At 63.2% G+C, this 18,681-nt stretch overlaps 1 protein-coding gene across 1 annotated transcript in view; it reads right to left on the bottom strand.

Moving 5' to 3' along the window:
- Positions 1–18,681, bottom strand: part of LAMA5 (laminin subunit alpha 5) — a 50,362-nt gene that overhangs the window by 24,305 nt on the left and 7,376 nt on the right. The window contains exons 3-15 of the mRNA XM_081795395.1: positions 11,386–11,503; positions 10,575–10,693; positions 10,316–10,486; positions 10,128–10,225; positions 5,892–6,007; positions 5,562–5,680; positions 5,319–5,409; positions 5,003–5,137; positions 4,788–4,850; positions 735–875; positions 514–651; positions 283–417; positions 63–197 (exon numbers count right to left, since the gene is read on the bottom strand). Coding sequence (XP_081651521.1) covers positions 63–197; positions 283–417; positions 514–651; positions 735–875; positions 4,788–4,850; positions 5,003–5,137; positions 5,319–5,409; positions 5,562–5,680; positions 5,892–6,007; positions 10,128–10,225; positions 10,316–10,486; positions 10,575–10,693; positions 11,386–11,503 — 1,579 coding nt within the window. The remainder of the gene's footprint in view (positions 1–62; positions 198–282; positions 418–513; positions 652–734; positions 876–4,787; positions 4,851–5,002; positions 5,138–5,318; positions 5,410–5,561; positions 5,681–5,891; positions 6,008–10,127; positions 10,226–10,315; positions 10,487–10,574; positions 10,694–11,385; positions 11,504–18,681) is intronic.

Raw genomic sequence — 18,681 nt, forward strand, 5'->3', positions numbered from 1 at the left:
GGCAGGGTGTGGGCGGGCAGGAGGGACATGGCCGCCCACCCTCCCCCGGCGAGGACACTCACGGGCACAGTGGGGGAAGCCGTGGAAGCCGGGGCTGCATTCCTGGCAGGTAGTGCCCGTGTAGCCGGGGCGACAGAGGCACACGCCCCCTGCCCCGCAGAGCTGGTCCAGGGCACCCCGGGGGTCGCAGGTGCAGGCTGCAGGTGACAAGGGGTTAGGCCCGGGGCGCCTGTGGGTGGCCCTCCCGCTCCACCCGGGGCCCCGCCCTGGCCCTCCGCTCACCGTGGCAGTCGGGGTAGCCATGGTGGCCCGGGCTGCAGCGGTCACAGTGAGGGCCGTCGAACCCTGGCCGGCACGGGCAGCGGCCGGCCTCATCACAGCCCTCGGGCAGGGTCCCCACGGGGCTGCAGCCACACACTATAGAGGAAAGGAGCACATGGGGGCCCCCTGAGCCGGGCAGGCCACACCCTGGGCCCCACACACCCCCGTGCCCGCTGGGCTGGCCTCGCTCACGCTGGCAGAGAGGAAAGTGGAAGTATCCCGGGGCGCAGCGGTCACACGCGGCCCCCTCGAAGCCCTCCCGGCACGCGCACTGGCCTGAGTCAGGGTCGCAGTCCCCTTCCACCGCTCCGGGGCTGGAGCACCGGCAGGCTGCAGGGAGGGGTGGCCGCACTCAGTCAGAGAGGGCGCAGGCTCCGGGGGCCGCACGAGGACAGACACGGGGCCACACTCACGCTGGCAGCTCGGGCCGTAGAACCCCGGGGCACAGAGCTCGCAGTGGACGCCCTGGAAGGCGGGTTTGCACACGCAGCGTCCCACCCGCGGGTCCTTCCGGCAGGCGTTGCCCTGGGTCCCGGCGGCGCTGCAGTCACAGTCTGGGGGGTGAGAGGGGAGTCTCAGGCGCCTCGCAGACCCCAGCCCTCCCCGCCGGAAAACCTCTTCTCTCCGCAAACTCTCCTTACGCCTCATGCGCTCACACAAGAACGAAAGGACAAAAATCCCAAGAAGGCAAAGCCCACGTTTCTGGAAAACTGCAAGCAAGGAGATCAGGACGGCTGTAGTCCGGGTAATTAGTCGTCGCTAACACAGCTAAGCCAACCGCAGGCATTCGCCCCACCAGAGAAAACGTACAAACAAAATCATAGAGAACATTGTAGTCTTTATAAATAACTCCGTGGGTTGGAGAGAAGGAAGAAAAGTGAGCCAAACGTCTCAACTTTGCCTGAGAAGAGGTCGTAAATACTATTTAATTTTTGTCGCTTGTAGAAGATAACGGTTTGATATTTGTCAGAAATGGAAGGGTGACCCCGGGCCAGATGAGGAGACAAAAACGGAACTTGTGACCCCCCCCGAGAAGGAAACACAAACCATGCAAAACCAAAACACGTTCTATTGCCCAATCTGGCCAGACGCGGGAAGGAAAGACCCCGCGGGAGGAAAGAGGACACAGCCAAGAACAGGAGCCCCGACTGAGGCCACGTCCCTGCCGGCCACGTCTCCTTTCACAAGATAAAACTCAGAGGCCTCCGTTTGGGTCCTGAAGAGAAACCAAGTGCCACTGGCACCACGCAGTCGTCACAACGGCCGCCCTAGACGCGTCCCCGTGAATCAAAACCACCCCTGGTCGAGACCCAATGCTTCACACGTTGCCGTAACTAAGACAGAATGAAAATAATAAATTCAAGAAGTGATTCAAACAGTAACAACACAAAAGAAAGTAAAAAGACCAAGATACCGTGTGATCTCACTTACATGCGGAATCTAGAACAGAAACCAAAAACCAAGCTCACGCGTACGGAGAACACGTTGGCGGCTGCCGGGCCAGGGGTGGGAGAAAGGTGTGAAGGCGTCCAAAGGTATAAGCTTCCAGGCGTAAAAATGGGAAAGCTGTGGGGCTGTGATGTGCCGTTCACTGTGCTGGATGGCATATTGGAAATTTGCGAAAAGATCTGAAAAGGTCTCATCATGAGGAAAAAGTAATTCTGTAATTGCGTAGCGACAAGACGCTAAGCACGCTTACCGTGGTCATCGTCTCGCAATATGTGCAAATATCAAACGAAAACGGTGTCCACCTGAAACTCCCCGGATGTTGAATGTTAACTACGCTTCGATTTTTTTTTAAAAAGAAGTAGAAGGAATTAAAGATTTTAATTCAAGGTTTTCAATACTAGGAAACAAAATCTCTCCCCCAAACTACAAACAGAGAAACTCCAGCAGGTCTCATAGGTGGAATCTTAAGCTGTGTTTTGGAAACGCCAATATATTAAGCAAACTTCCAGGAGAGGAAGAAAGGAAAAGAAAGGAAATGAAAACAGACAATGAGAGAAACGAAAGGGAAGGTAGAAATCATGACAGACCGCTGTGTGTGGCTCTGTACCACTACGTTTTAAAATCCAGGGGCACCTGGGTGGCTCAGTCGGTTATGCATGCAACTCTCGATTTCGGCTCAGGTCTATCCTGACAGTGCTGATCGTGCTTGGGATTCTCTTTCCCTCTGTCTCTCTCTGCCCCTCCCCTGCTCAGTCTGTCTCTCTCAAAAAAAGTAAACTTAAAACCTCTTTAATAAAAAACAAAACAAAACCAAAAGACATAGGCAATTTGCTAAGAAACATCAACGACCAGAATGGACTTAGGCTGAGGCAGGAAATCAACAGATACAAAACCACGGGAGGAACGAGAACCACAGTCGAAGACTTCCAGTAAACAACAGGTGTCAGGGCCCGTGGCCTCAGAAGTCCCATCAAACTTTTAAGAAATGGGTAATTCCCGTGATTTTTAAACCGCCCAAGCGAGGGTCATTTCCCAAGTATTCTACAAAACGAATTACAAAATGAAAACCAGATGGCACACACACCAAAGAAAAACACCAAGAAAACCCTCAACCAGTCTCCCCGACAGATACAGACACGAAGGTCTGCGTTAGGAAAGAAAAGGTCTGCGTTAGGAAAGACACAATAGGGGCGCCGGTGAAGCGTCCGACTTCGGCTCAGCTCATGATCTCACACTCTGTGAGTTCGAGCCCCGCGTCGGGCTCTGTGCCGACAGCTCGGAGCCTGGAGCCGGCTTCGGATTCTGTGTCTCCCTCTCTCTCTGCCCTTCCCCCGTCTCACGCTCTCTCTCTCTCAATAATAAATAAACGTTAAAAAAAAATTTAGGACAGACACAACGGAATTCCTCGGACAAGGAGCAGACTGACCTGGACACCCCACCAGCATGGCCGTCGTGGAGCGCCAACCCTGGGCCACAGGGACCGGAGGGCTTTTGGGAGTTATGCTGGGGCTCAGCAAACTGCAGTCCAAGGGCTTGGTTCCCCTGCCTGCTTTGCAAATAAAGCTTTACTGGAACACAGCCAGGCCCATTCACGTTCACACAGTCCACACCGCTTTCCAGCTATGGCACACGACAGCGGGTCTCACGAGCCACGACAGGACATCTGGCCCTCAAAATCAAAGGCAGGCCCTGTCTGGCCCTTTCCGGAAGAAGTCTGTTGACCGCTGTTTACGCCACTGACGAAGAACAGACATTTAAATGTAAATGAGAGACCGTCCAAGACCAAGCGACACAAGAATAAGTGAGTTTAGGGCGCACCACCTCCCTACGACGGAGTCAGACGCAAGTGTCGACAGAACCACCGGAGGGTTAAAACGGCAGCACAGGAGAGAAGAGTCCCCAAGACACAAGGCAGAGGACCCTGCTGGTGGAGGCACCGGCATGTGAGCCACGCGTCGTTTGCTGAGCGCGCAGAGAGCTCAGCCCCGCCAGCAACGTGGATGCCGTTACGGAAGAAAAACGCCTGCCCATCAGACTGGGACACACCATCTGCTGAAAGGCGCGCCTGATTCCAGAAAGACAAGGGGGAGGCGGTCTCTGACAGGTGAGCGTCCTGCCCGCTGGGCTGACGGTCGCAAGCAGCTTGCGTCGCTGCGGTGGTGCCCTGAGCATCCGCTGATGCCGCTAACGTGACTACACTGGACACTATTTCGTTTCAGAGAGCGGTTTGGCAACCTGCCGCCAAAAATGTCCCTGAACATGCATGTCTAGTGACTCAGAACCTTCTAGGAAATTGTTCTGCAGAAATGATTGAGAATTGATGGAAAGTTTTAGCTACGGGGATGTTTATCGTAGCATTTTTTTTTAATTGGAAAGAACCTAAACTTCTAACAATTGGGAGTGAAGTAAACGCTACATCTGTTGGGATGACACGGAACACGAAGGGACACGTCTGCAGGGCCACAGCGGCCACAGCGGGTGGAAACACAGTTACAAAGCTCATGTACACGTGGCTGTCTGCAGAAGTGTGCAGGCACACAGGGAGGTCCTGGCTGTAGGAAGAGGGCTTATTTGTAAATGGCGCAATCTCGGATACCTTTTTTTTTCCGCTTTATACTTCCCCATCCTTCTGGAGGGTTTTTTTGTTTTTTTTTTTAGCACGAACATGCATTATTTGCATAAAAATACAAGAACCAAAGGGCACCTGGGTGGCTCGGTCAGTTAAGTGTCTGACCTCTGATTCCATCTCAGGTCACGATCTCACAGTTCGTGGGTTCAAGTCCCAGGTCAGGCTCTGAGCAATGACCACGTGGAGCCTGCTTGGATCCTCTCCCCCTCTCTCTGCCCCTCCTCTGCTCCACTCTGTCTCTCAAAATACACTTAAAAAATACACAAGAGCCAAAAGTAAGGTGAGCACAGTGAACCCTCCCCCTCCCGTGAGGTCCTTCACGGGGCTCCCCCCGCCCCACTGCTCTAGCGGAGCCCAGGGCAGGACGGGGACCTCGGGCGACACTTACTCACGATCTGTCCGGCTGGCAGCACCTGTTCCCCGGTGTGGTTGGGGGAGGAGGACGACGCCGCTGAGGGAGGAGACGCTGCGCGTCAGCCAGGTCGGCTCAGCACCACTGGACACGCGGGCAGGACCGGAGGCTCCACCCTGGGTCCCCCCACCTCCCAGGGCTCTGGGGACCGAGCCCTGGTCCCCCCCCCCCCCCCCGGCAGACGCCCTCACGGTAGCAGCGCGGGAAGCCGGCGAAGCCCTCGGCACACGCGTCGCAGCGCTCCCCGGTGAAGTTGGGCCGGCAGTAGCAGCGGCCGGTCAGATCTTCGCACGTCCCGTCCGTGAAGTCCGACTCGCAGTTGCAGCCTGGACGGGGCCGAGGCGTCGTGAGACGGCAGGCCCGGGGCCACTGGGCCGGCCCCAGGGAAGCCGGGCGAGACCCCGGCCGGGCCTCCCACGGCGGGGCGGGGACCCCAGCGGAGCAGGGAGCCGGAGACCCCGGACGCCCCCGCCCCCGGAAGGCCCCACCCGGGCCAACCCCACTCACGGCGGCAAGCGTGGGGAGAGTCAAGGGGCTGGTCCGGGGCACGGAAGAAGCCGGGCAGGCAGCGTTCACAGTTGATGCCGGTCGTGTGATGCTGGGGTGGCGGATACGGGGCCCCTGAGCCCGGGCGTGCTCCTCCACCTCCACCCCCGCCCCCCGCCCTGGGTGCGCAGACTGCGTGGGGCCCTGCCCACGCCCCCCTAGAGCCCCGCCCTCGCCCTAGTTCCCCTCACGCCCCCATCCCACCTGGCAGTCGACGCACACGCCCCCGCCCTGGTACGCGCCGTCCAGGTTCTGGCTGGCGTTGCGCCGGTCCACCTCCGGGTCGTAGAAGCAGTCGTGGGCGTGGCCGTGGCAGTTGCAGGCTGGAGAGAAGGGGCGTGGCTGTTCACAGGCCCTCCCCGACCCCCTCTCGCGGGAACCCCCAGGGCATACCTCACAGACCAGGGGTGACCCCGGGTGTGGCCCGGCTGGGGTGGGGGTGGGGGCGGAGCCCGCCACGTGGCCAGAGCACGCCGACGGAGAAGGCGTGTGAGCACGTGTGTGTGCGCACGCGGGCACGCGCAGGGCACTCACACTGGCACTCGTTGGCGCTTTCGGTGGTTGCCGGCTTCCACGGCTGCTGGTTGAAGCCTGGGCAGCAGCGGTCACAGGAGCCCCCACATGTGTTGTGCTGACAGGCACACTGAAGCCTGTGGGGGACACGTGAGACAGGAGGGAGGGGCCCCACCGTGGACCCACAGGGACACGAGGAGAAAGATGGCAGGGGCTGTGCACAGCCCCCACGGAGGATGGGAGGAGGGCCCAGGACGCGTGTCAGGGGGGCTGGGACAGGGCACTCGGTGGCGGCGTAGGTGGCCCCTGCCTGCAGGTCAGCCTGGAGCCCCGGGTCCTTCTTGTTGGAGCTAAGCCCTCCATCCTGTGGCGGGGCCCTAAGGCCGAGCCCACAGCCTCCCTGGGCCAGCTCCAAGGCCCAGGTCTCGCTCAGCAGTATGAGCTCAGCCAGATACCCCCAGGCATCCAGGGCGCCGCCCCAGGGGCAAGTGGCCAGGAACTGCTTCCTCTTCCAGCGGGGGTGGACACCAGACGGCTGGAAGCCCGCCTGCTGTGCTGGAGAGCAGCTCCCGTTGGCTCAGTGGTCAGGGGGACAGCTGGCCGCAGCTGAGGACTGAGTTTGCAGAACACCCATGCCCAAGCCCCACCCGACACACACCTCCGTCACTCAACCGAGGCGGGGGCAGGAACCACAGCTCGGGGCTGCTGACTCTGGTCCCGGGCCAGCACCGCAGCTGCAGGCACTGTGCGTGTCCTGAGCAGGACCTCAGAAGCTGGTCCACGGAGACCCAGGCCTCAGATCACACGGATCCAGCCCCTCCCCCCAAAGTGTCTGCAGGGCCTTGGGAATCAACACTGCTCGCCCTCAGGGCCAGGGGACATCTGGGAAGCCTCCGTGGAAGAGGAAGCAGGAGTGGCTGCCACAGAGAGGTGGCCCCAGGAAGCCGGTCTGTCTCCACCCCAGCTCTGAGGGTCCGTAATGTAGAGTCCGCACCTGTTGTTTGGTTCTTCCACGGTCTACACGGTCAGGGCACCAAAAATTAATGTAAAAAGTGGTACTGGGCTAGTGATACCCCGGGGGTGTTTGGCAAAGGCCCTCACAAAACTACTCTGGAGTGATCGTTCCCAGTCTGGGGCCCAGCAGCGACACAACACGCAGCCCACACAGCAGATCAGCAGGACACGACCCCAGCAACTTGGGGGCAAATGGGAAGAAACCAAAAACACGAACGTTTCAAGTTATAACCAAAGGAACCTAAAACAAAACCTGCAACGCTATGAAAAACAGGCAGGTGTAGCCAAAGAACCAATCAGAACTTCTATAAACAAAAAATTCAATCACCAAAATTCCAGATAACGGACAGGCTACTCTCAGCTGGAGTTTCAGTGACCTAAACTAACCACCTAAAGGCAGCTCAGAAAACCGATAGGGAAGCACACGTGAAGTCCGGAGACAGAAGGAAACCGTAAGAAGTTCCTGTCTATGGAACAGAATTCTGGAAAAAGAAAAGAGGTGTAAGGGGCAAGGTCAGAGCCGATGGCCAGGAATGGTCCCGAACCAACAAAAACACTCTCTCAGATTCAGAAAGCATGAGTTTGAGCAAGAGAAGACAGAACCACTCCTTGATGCCACAGAGATATTCTGCAGAGAAGGTCACAGAACCATCCAGAAGGGGCAGACAAACCAGAGGGGCAACAGTGCATGTGACAGTGACTCTCCCACCCATTGAGGACACCAAGCGACAGCGAAATGCTTTCTCTGAAGTGTGAGAGACACAGCCGTCAACCAGAATTCTAGTCGGCCAAGCTACCTGCCCACCCAAGAGTGGGGACAAAACAGCCACAGACAACAGCCGTCATCAGAGACCACACATTCCCACTGGACGGAAGCACCATGCACGGGGTCAGAGCTCTTGGGCGCTGTGTCATCAGGGCCACAGAGCAGCTGGTTACGCTTCGATCTGGTCACGTATGCCCGACGCTAAGCAAGGGTCTCACCACTACAGTAAACAGCACGGCCACCGGCCAAATGTCTGCGTCCCCCAGAACTCACGCACGGAACCTAGCGGCCAAGGTGACAGTACTGGGAGGTGGGGCCTTCAGGGGGTGATTAGGTCTTGAGGGTGGAGCCCCCGTTAGTGGGATTAGTGTCCTTATGAAAGGACCTTAAGAGCTCCATCACCCCCTGTCACGTGAAGATACACCAAGAACCAGGAAGTGGGCCGCCGTGGCCTCCAGAACAGTGAGAAGTGTGTTTCTGTTGTTGATAAGCCACGTGTCTATGGTATCTCGTCACAGCGGCCCAGACGACTGACACAACGACACAGCAACAGAAAGAAAACGTGTAACTTCCAAATCAGAGGAAAGCAGGAGAGTGAGTGAGGGGTTCTGAACAGAGCCAGGCAGGTAGTGGTGGTGGTGACGGAGATGGGGGAGAGGGTGCAGGGGGCTTGGAGATGGTGGTGATGGTGGTGGTGCAGGTGGAGAAGGAGGAGGTGCGGGTGTTCCAGGTGAAGGAGGAGGAGGAGGAGGAGGAGGGGGAGGTGCGGGTGCTCCAGGTGGAGAAGGAGGAGGTGCGGGTGCTCCAGGTGGAGGAGGAAGAGGAGGTGCGGGTGCTCCAGGTGGAGGAGGAGGTGCGGGTGCTCCAGGTAGAGGAGAAGGGGGAGGTGCAGGTACTCCAGGTGGAGGAGGAAGAGGAGGTGCGGGTGCTCCAGGTGAAGGAGGAGGTGAGGGTGCTCCAGGTGGAGGAGGAAGAGGAGGTGCGGGTGCTCCAGGTGGAGGAGGAGGTGTAGGTGCTCCAGGTAGAGGAGAAGGGGGAGGTGCAGGTACTCCAGGTGGAGGAGGAAGAGGTGTGGGTGCTCCAGGTGAAGGAGGAGGTGAGGGTGCTCCAGGTGGAGGAGGTGGGGATGGTGCAGGCCGAGGCGGGGGAGGAGGCAGAGACCCACGGGAGATGGTGGGTCGGGGGCTGTAAGGGGCAGACCCCCCCCCCCCCCCGCCCCCCGGAGGAGGGCAGAGGTGTGGGAGATGGGAACAGGGAGAGCAGAACAGGCTGGAGCTCTGGGACGTGGCATGGGGGGGGTCGGCGTCTGTCGTCCTGGGGCAGCCGCCCCGTGGGCACCACCCCTCGTGCCCCACAGGGTGAGCTGAGCCCCGTCCACACCCGTGTGCAGGTGAGTCAGAGCAGATACCGACGCCTTCCCGGCAGGCAAGGGCAGGCCCGCGTCTCCTCCGAGGCCGGTCTGGCGCCCAGCAGGCGCCTCTGCCAGCTGGCACGTGTTCCCACTTGGCACCCGATCTCCCAGAGCAACTAGCGGGGCCCGAGCTCAGCAGCCGACGCTGCCGGTGAGGGCCCGAGTCGGGGCCACAGGGCCGCAGGACGGGCCGGATGGGTCCGGAGGGCCACCGGGAGGCGGGCAGCCAGCCTGTGTCCTCCGGCCAGGTGAAGGTACCCTTCCCTCCTCAGACCCATCGGCCGTATCTGAGGAGGCCTGGGGCTCGCCGCTCATGAGGCCACGAACGGGGTGACCTCCCCTGCTTCCGGGCTTCATCTGCACCCCCCCGTAAGTGGGGGTGTGGACAACGGCCTGCAGAGAGCACAGCGCAGGCCCCCACCCCAAATGCATGAGGTGGGGGCTGCGGGATTTCAAGGCCAGGGAAGCGGCAGGGGCGGCCTGCTAGCTCCCCGTAGCGGGCAGGGGTCTCCACGGGCCCCCCATCCAGACTCGGCTACATCTCTTGGCACCTCTGTCCGCCCCGGACCCGCCTGGCCCTGCAGCATCAGCCCCGCAGGGACCCCACACTGGGTACAGGTTCGCACGTTCCCGGTCTCCCCAGAACAGATGCTCCCGGGCCCGTGCCTGCGGTGGGGGACGAGGTCAGGCACGGGGACAGCAGAGCAGGTATTATTTGTGTCCCGAGGGAAGGGAGAGGACTAGAGAACAAGGACGTGCAGTCTCAGGCATGTCCCCACGCCCACCCGACTCCCCTGCTGGGGCGGGAGAAGCAGCCAGCCCGGAGGGCCGAACAAGAACCCCCTCGCTGCCGGCCTCTGGGCAGACGGGTGCGAGCCAGGCCCAGGGCCCCCTGGGGAGCCGCACGCACGCTGCCCCCCCCGCTTCGCCGCGCGTGTGAGCAAACCGAGGCCGTGGGACGGCAGCCAGGGCGCGTCATCCGGGGACGCGGTGGGCGGCGGCACCGGGTCTCCAAGCCCCGGAGCGGGGAAGGGGATGAGGACCGGCGGCAAGAGGCGGGCCTCACCTGAAGGGGTCCGTGGGGTCTTGGGCGTCACAGACGTCCGCGTGGCCATGGCAGACGCAGCGGCCACCGATGCTGATGTCCTTGATGCTATAATAATACTGCACCCGTGGGCGGTGAGCACCGCGGCTCACCCACACCAGCCCCGGCCCGGCCAGACCGCCCTTGGGGCCCACCGGTCGGCGTCTCACCCGGCGGGTGACGGTGGGGTCCCGCAGCGCCTTGCCCATGAGGTGGCCCAGCAGCGTGTTTGTGCGCAGGAAGCGCAGACGGATGTTGGTAGCTTTGGTGAAGTCACGCAGCAGGGGTGAGTAGGAGAAGTTCATGGCCCCCGGGCGCCCGTTCACCAGGGATACCACAATCTGCACACAGGGCACAGGGTCAGGCCAGGGTGTGGGCCGCCACCGCCAGACCAGCAGGGACCGGCCACCGTGCTGCCCCAGAGCCCACCTCGCCGTTCTCCAGGGGCACGATCCGAGAGTACTCGGTGGAGCAAATGACGTGGTCGTCCCGCGTGATGCGCTCCAGCGTCTGTGGCCCGAACCGCTCAAAGCAGTCCCTCTTGGAGGCTGTGGGAACCGGGCGGGAAGGTGAGGGCGCGGGGCCCCAGCGGCACCCCCCGACACTGCTGTGCCTCGACGGGCCACCCCGCCCGGCCCCACAGGCAGTTGTTGCAGGGGCGAGGCACCTGCTGAGAAGGGAGCTTCCCCAGGAGGGCGTGGCCCTCGCCACGCCGGCCTCTCTCTGCAGAGAACAAGTGCCCCCCCCCCCCCCCCCCCCGCAATGGCCCTCCTCATCCCGTGCTTGGGGGACCATTCCCAACTGCCCTGTGGAGGACTCCCCGCCCTCACTCTCGCCCCCGGAGTTCTGAGGGACCCGTGACCCAGGCCCGCCCAGCGGGAGCGTCCCCATCAACATGGCCGGTCATGGTGGCGCTGGACAGGTGCGCCAGGGAGACGTCAGGGCTCCTGACCGGCTCCCCTTGTTGCTCCTGGAGCTGCTGGGCCATGAAGCCGGTCTAGTGAGAGCCAAGATGTGGCACCAGAGATCCTGGCATCACCAGCGCCCGGACCCAGCCCGGACCCACGTCAGGGAAAGGAACTGCTGAGCACGCACCTGCATTTGGGACCTCACGCCCCACGGCCCTGATGTGCGGAAGCTGGGCGTGAGGGCAGGCCTGGCACTCGGGGCCCTGAGAGAGCACGGGGATGGCGGCCCACCCCAGGGGACGCCCCCGGCCAGCCCCGGCCGGGAGACTCACAGGCAAAGAACTGCCACGGCTGGTAGGTGTGGCCGAAGTCCGTGGACCGCTCCAGCACCCAGAGGTCCGGTCTCGGCGAGTTGGCGAACTTGATGAGCACGTAGGCCACGTGGAAAACCTGCGGGAGGGTGAGGTGTTGACGCCCCCAGGCCCCCTCCCCTCAGCTCAGGGCCTGGACGGCCACCCCACCCCATAAGGGGGGCCCTCTTTTCCCACGCTGGACGTCCGTGGGCTAGGCCCATGAAGGCCAGCCGGCTCGGGGCACAGCCCCTTGGCTCAGGCCTGTGGCTGCCGAGGCCCATGCTGGGGACACAGAGACTGAGGGTGGGAACCCCCATTTCTGACAGTCTCCCCTCCTGGGCCTGGGGTGCCTCCCTCCACCTCTGCCCCAGCGGCACATGGGTCAGGCTCTGAGTCTGCAGGCAGGCCTGGGGGCCGGGGTAGAAGGGGCACAGGGGCAGTCTGTCCATAGTGCCCAGGCAGCGAGGCTGGCCGGCCAAGTCAGGGGCTCATTCCACTGTCCCCGAGGCTCTGGTGGCCGGCCTGGGCAGGTGGCCAGACGGTAGCCCCAGCTCCCAAATGAGCCTGGCCTCCTCAAACAGCCAGCAGCTCCCGGAACGGGGCCCCTCTCCAGCCTCACCCCGGTCACCCCCATGGCACTCTCAGAGCTGACTCAGGACCAGCTCCCTCTCCCACTGACCGGCCCACGGCCCCGGAGGCCCCGACGGCAGGTCCCTGTGCTCATCAGGAGACCCCAGTGGGGCAGAGGGGCTGGACCATAAGCCCTCTCAGATCTGGGCCAAGGAACCCTCGCCAGCCCAGGAGCTGGTACTTCACAGGGCCCGGGGCGTGTCAGGGCGGCACCCAGCCCGGGAAGGGCAAAGCCGTTCCCGCAGAGGCACCTAGAATCCCTCAAGCACCGGCAGGCAGCACAGGGGCACCTCTCCTGCTCTGCCCCAGCACAACCTCACTCCAGGGAGGTATGCCTCTCACCTCTTCCTCACCGGAGGACAGCATCCCTGGATGTCCCTAATGTCTTGTGCCTCCAGGGGCTTGGTGGGGTCCCTCCCCTGTCGACTGCTTCCCCGGCCCTGCGGCCTAGCAGGTGTTAGCCTTGATCCCCCAGCCCCATCCGACACGGGATCCACAGGGCAATCGGGACACCTCCTCGGGGAAGCCCTCCTGACTGCAGCCCACCCATGCTGGCTCCGGAGGCCCTGGTATGCAGACACATGGGGCGAGGTAATGAAGGAGCCCCTTTCAAGAGGCAGCGCCCCACGGAGGCTGGAGGACCCTTACAGGTTGTGGACCCAGCTCCTTGGGGGTACGGCGCATGGCAGGGGGTCCCCACATCAGCATCCAGAGCTCCCAACCCTGGGCCACAGTTCCCAGGAAAGGGCTCTGGCTCACTGAGAACAGCCAGGAGGCTCAGGCGCCTGCCCGGCCGTGGCCTGGATGATGAGGCTGGGCCACCGAGACCCCTGAGAGGCAGAGTGGCTGAGGAGGCCTACCCTCACACACCAGCCGGGCGTGACTGCCCCGCCCCTGCACACATGCTTCCGGGGGGTGGTGTCCCTGCACCCACCCGGCCTCAGCCTCCCCTATGTGCTGACGGGATGGGGGAGGGACAGTGTTTTCCAGGCCTCGAAGCTCTGAGGGCCAGTGAGCGCCTCCCCCTCCCCCAGCCCTCTGCCCCGCCGCTAAGGGAACAACAAAGCCGGCAGGGCCACTGTGCAGGCTCTGCCCGTGCAGGGTGTGTTTGGGCTCCAAGGAGACACGGGCAGGGCGGGCAGTGGGACTCGGACGGCCCCTAATCTGCACAGGGAAGGCTGGGCACTCAGGAGGGGCGGGGGGGTCCCACACAAGACCAGACAGAGTGAGCAGACAGGCCGCGTGGGGCGCCCACACCCCCACCCCAGGCGCACTCCCAGGGCCCCCCCAGGTAGGCAGTGGACGGTGCAGCAGCCTCAGAGGTGACGTCACCCATCAGGCCCCCCACCGTGCCCTCAGCAGGGCCCCGCCAGCGCCTGCTGCCCCGGAACAGAGCACTGGGGCCCCACGGGACGAGGCAGGGGCCACTTCAGGGCTGCCCGAGGCCCACAGTCAACCCCCATCAACTGAGGCCGCCGCAGTGATCCTGTGAGGGAAGGTGGGCACGGGCCGTTAAGAATGGGGGGAGGGGGACGGGAAAGTCCCAGGCCCCTGGGACACACCCGTTCCGAGTCCTGTCATTCCCAGAAGGCCTGGAGTTTTCAGAGACAGGCCCAGCTGAAGCCAAGAGCCGCCTTTCCCCGGGGAGGGGGGTGGGGGCGCAGGCTTCTCCACCCACAGCCAGGCTCTGAGGTCATCGTCCGTTCAGTGCTGCCCGCGGGGGAGGGGCTGGGTCTCTGGGGCACAGACCCCACACCCAGACTGACACCTTGGCCAGCCCTCAGGCACTCCAGGGAGCCCCGGGGACCTCCAATGGCCCCTCCCGCAGGAGGGGTCTTTGTGCGGGAGGAGGGGGGCATGGCAGGTGGAGGGGGGGCCCCGGGTGCGTGTCAGGTGCCCACAGGCTGCTCTTGGGTGGGGGCGGCAGCTCGGCCCCCAGCAGAGGCCCCGAGGAAACGAAAGGTTCCCGCCAAGCCCCCTGGGACCCACCCCCGCCTTTCCCTGAGCGAGGCCACCAGGCTGCGCCCTCCGCTGGCCGGCTCTGTCCCTCCCCCAGGTCGGCGGCCGGTCGCATTTTTCCCAGCTCAGGGCACTTGCACAAATATTGATTCAAACGCACGGAGCAGCGGGACGAGGGCAGCACGGAAACTTCCACCCCGTGCGCAGCGCCCTAGACGCGAGCAAGACCCCTGCCTCCGTCTGTTTGCCACCTCGTCACCGGCCTGTCACCCGGGGGGCCCCAGACAGCTGTGCCCACGGCCCCAGGCTGGAGGGGACGTAGCCGTGCACCCAGCCTTCCCCATCTGTCCCCAACCGGTTCCGGCTGCCAGGGCCGCACAGCTGCCCTGGATGTGACCTGGGAGCAGGAGCAGACCCCTGGCCTCCCTGGACACGGCCCTCCCCCTGCCCGCCCGCCTGCAGGGCTCCGCTGCCAGCTGGGGCTGACCTTTCCCGCTGCTGCGAAGTTCTGTGCAGAAGGAAAAAAATGTCTTTTAAAGCTAGAGCCAAACAAAAGCCTCCGAGTTATTTTTAAAAATCTGGCTATTCCGGGGCAGGCACGTCTCCAGGACGGCAGCCAGACCTGCCTCTCGGCCGCCGCGCCCCCTGGCCCCCACGCCCTCCTGACCCGGGAGGGCACGTGCCCCGGTGGTGACCACTGCCTGAGGGGGGCTGGGGCCAGGACAGGAGGCCCAGAGACTGCGGTGGCTGTGCGTCCCCTCCCTGGACACAGCACAGTCGGAAGACAACCATGGCAAAGGTGCGGGTCAGGGCGCGGTGTCTCTCCGAAAGCTCCGAACGGGAAGACACCACCTGTCCCTGGAGGTGGCGGGGAGGGTGCACAGGGCACCCGGTGCCCAATACATGCTCGGTGCCAAGGCAGCAGTGGGGGGAGGGGAATGTGCAGGGGCCAGGGCTGGAGTCTGGACAACATAGGGAGGGACTCCAGACCCCACTAGGGGCCCCTGACACCTCCAGGGATGGGAGGGGGGCAGAGGGTGACAGCTGGTCAGCCACCTCTTCGGTTAAGGTGCCCACATCACTAAAGGCAGGGCCACGGCTGGAACATGGGAGTGCGAGGTGCTCATGACCAGCGCGGCCACCTCCGCCCCGGCTCATCTCAGAGCTGGAAAGACCCAGGCCGGCCCTGACGCCTCTGTCCTGGTGGGGGGAGGGGGGGGGTGTGGAAGCCCAGCCCCCTCCTCCCTGCTGGGCTGGGCGGTGTGAATCACCCCTCAGTGTGTGACTCAGCCCTGGCCCTGAAGGAAGCAAGGCCCCATGCCGATGCCTGGGACATTCCCGGGATGGGCCAGGGTCCCAAACTGTGGCCCAGCGGAGGCAGGAAGTCCCTCCTAGACCAGGCGTCCGGGCTAGCTCCCTGACCTCCTGGATCCCCCCACCTTCAGGGCCCAGCACCCCCGCGTCTGCACCCCTCTAAGCAGGGACCCCATCTGGAAACATCCATGACGATCAATGCCGTGGCACGGGCCGGCGAGGCTGGGCCGGGCGTGTCTACTCAAGCCCCCAACTGGGTAAATAAGCATGGCCGTCCACACAGCGGGAACAGGGAGCCTGAAAACAGGCTACACGTGGACCAGTTCCAGGAGAGGCAAGGACTGGAAAGCCACTGTCGGGACGGAGGCAGGACACGGAAACAGAGGATACGCAGAGGCGTCAGGGCCTCAACACTGCTGGTCAGGGCACCGGGTGGGCAGAGCGGCATGGGGAGACTTTCAGGGAATGGGGGGCGTGGAAGGGCCTCCGACAGGTGTTCAGAGACCCCCACCACCGAGGCCTTGAAGGAGGGTTTCGGGCCCAGCCCCAGCCCAAAGCTCACTGCCCCCCGTCCCCTCCTCCCTGCAGCCTGGCCCAGGTCAGGCCAGATGGTCAATCCCGAGCCACAGGAAGTAGAGTTTATCCCGGCGGGGGGGTGCCCAAACCTAAACAGTTTGGTCTCGGTGAGTGGGGCTGCTAGTCACCGATGCCTGGGGTTTGTTTACAAACAGAAAACAGGAGGCTTTGGGGGCCACCGGGGCCTGGGAGGGGAGGCCTGGGAGGTGGCAGGGAGGTGTGTGTGCCTTGTGCTGGGTGGCTTGTGCGAGCATGGTGGCCCCTCTGGCCCTGTGTCCTCTGAGTAAAGGGTCTCGCTCATTCTCGGCAGAGGGGGGATGTCTACCCCAGGGATGCCACCAGGACCCCCTCACTGTCTTCCCCCAGGGAGCCCAGCTCAAGGGGCCATGTCCGGACCAGCCCCCGCACCTGTCCTGGCCGCTGGGCTCCGTAACCAGAGCCCGGCCACCAGCCTCGGTCATACTTCCTGCCACTTCCCTTGAACAACCCCGATGACACTCCCAGGGTGCTGGCCGCATGGCCGAGTGCCCAGCTGGGCCAGAAAGCCAGGCCAGCAGGCACCCGGGGACCAGGAGGCCTGCCAGGGGAGCCCCGAGCTGGCCGGCCTCTGAGGGCATCCTGCCCAGAACCGGGGCTGGCAGGGCAGAGCCACACGGGGGACCCCAACAGCCAAAGCAGCCAGTGGGTTCTGGGGCCCTTGCTGAGGCACAGAGTCCACAGGGAGGTGCTCTTGTCCCCACTCTAGAGGAGGGAACAGCCCAGGAGGCACAGAGGCCACGTGGCCCGGCTGGGACCAAGCCCGACAACTCATCTAGAAACCAGTACCAGGGTCCTGGTCCATCCACACTGGCTCAGTTTCCCCGAGTGCCCACGGGGCTCACCCACCGGTGGCTACCAGCTGTGCCAAGGCTTTGTTCCTCGGCACCCTCATCGGGTGGGCGGTGGCTGCTGGCGCCCTGTCTCCCCACTGTCCCCCACGGAGGGCGGACTCCTCACCCTGGCCTCACACCCTGATGCTGGCCCCAGTCCCTCTGTACCGTTACCTGGCCATACCTCTCAGGGCTGGGACAAAGGGCTGACCTGCCCCTGCCACAGGGCAAGAACGCAGTTGGGAGGGGATCAGCATCCCCACCTGAAGCCAGATCTGGGGAGTTGGTGGCAGTGGGCAGGTGAGGGAGAGGACCACTGAGGAGAGCCCCTCCTCCATGGCCAGGCCCCAGGGGGGTGTCTGGAAAGGGAGGGGGTCCGCCCCACAGCGACCCCCAGGTATCTGTGCCCAGCTCCTTAAGACCACTGGGCTTGGGGGCACCCGGGTGGCTCAGTCGGGTGAGCATCCGACTTCAGCCCAGGTCATGATCTCATAGTTTGTGGGTTCGAACCCCGTGTCGGGCTCTGTGCTGACAGCTCGGAGCCTGGAGCCTGCTTATTCCGTCTCCCTCTCTCTCTGCCCCTAATCTACTCTCATTCTGTCTCTGTCTCTCTGAAGAAAAATAATAAACATTAAAAAAAAAAAAAAACCACTGGGCTCAGGGGCAAAGGCCTGGGACCCCACGGCCGAGCCCCTGAAGGGGGCAGGACCTACCTGCCAGGACCTGAGCCTGGACCTACCCTGTGGCGCGGGCCTGAGCCAGGGCAGTCAGAACAGCACCCACCATGCCCTGGGGGAAGGGGGAGCCTCAGGCTGGCAGGAGGCTCCTGGGAAGACCCCCAGGCCGGTCACTGGGACCCAGGAAAGTGCCAGCTAGTAGAGTCTTTCTGTACCCCTCCAGAGGAGGCCCAGTTCTGAGGCTGGTCACACCAGCAGCTTGGCTCTCTCAGGTCTGAGGGTTCCCAGCCAAGGTCCACAAGGCGAGCAGGGCAGGGAGCCAAGGCCTGGGCTCCCCATGCCCTTTGCAGCCAGGGCTGGGCTCTCAGAGCCTCAGTTTCTCCATCTGCAAAACGGGAAGGAGGAGGGTCCAACGGCTCCCCCTCCACGGTGAGACGGGAAAGACCACACAAGGATACGAGTGACTCAGAAAAAGAAGGGTCAGGCTCACGAGGCCCCATGGGCCCCACTGTCTCCAGACACACAGACGCTGCAGGGATCAAGCCCCCCCAGCCCCGGGCCCACCCACCACGGCTAGGAGCTGTCCTGTGGCCCACCCGCCCCCTTGCCCAGTTCTCCAGAGGCAGGAAGGCCTCCGATGCCCGATGCCAGCTGCCCCCTCCCCCTTCCCAGGGTATCCGCTCCAGATCCCAGAACAAAGGCTGCTGGCAGCCCGCCACAGGGGGTGTGCCCAGCCCCACTGCCCGCTCAGCCCGGCTTCCTGACAGAAGCCCAGCCCCACCCCAGGGCCCACGCCTCGCGGGACCGCCTAGCCCCCACGGCGGAAAACCTGGAAGCGGCCGCCCCTCGGGCCGAGCCTGTCACCCCATCCGCCCCAGGGAGTGCGCTTGGAGGGCCCTGCCCTGGGGACATCCCCAGTCTGACTGGGCATCAGCCACTCCATCACCAGGCCAGGGGGGGGCCTCGAGGGCTCGGACCTAGGTCACTGTGAGGGCCGCGTTCTAGGGCCACTCCCTAAAACACCTCCCCACCACGCGCAGGCAGCTGCTGCTCTGCCCTCCGAGCCCTCGCTGAATTCCCCCTTCCCTACATCGGGGCACTGATGTCAGGACCTGCTTTCCATCCCCAGCCCCAGCAAGCAGGGCGCCCCGGAGGGACCCAGTCACTGCTCGGTGGCTCAGGGAAGAACAAGCAATGAGCTCCCTTTCCAAGAGGGAAGGTGGCAAACTCGGGAATTTCCTCCAGAATTC

This window comes from Panthera onca, chromosome A3, assembly GCF_046562875.1.
Source record: "Panthera onca isolate mPanOnc1 chromosome A3, mPanOnc1 haplotype 2, whole genome shotgun sequence".
Classification (NCBI taxonomy): domain Eukaryota; kingdom Metazoa; phylum Chordata; class Mammalia; order Carnivora; family Felidae; genus Panthera; species Panthera onca.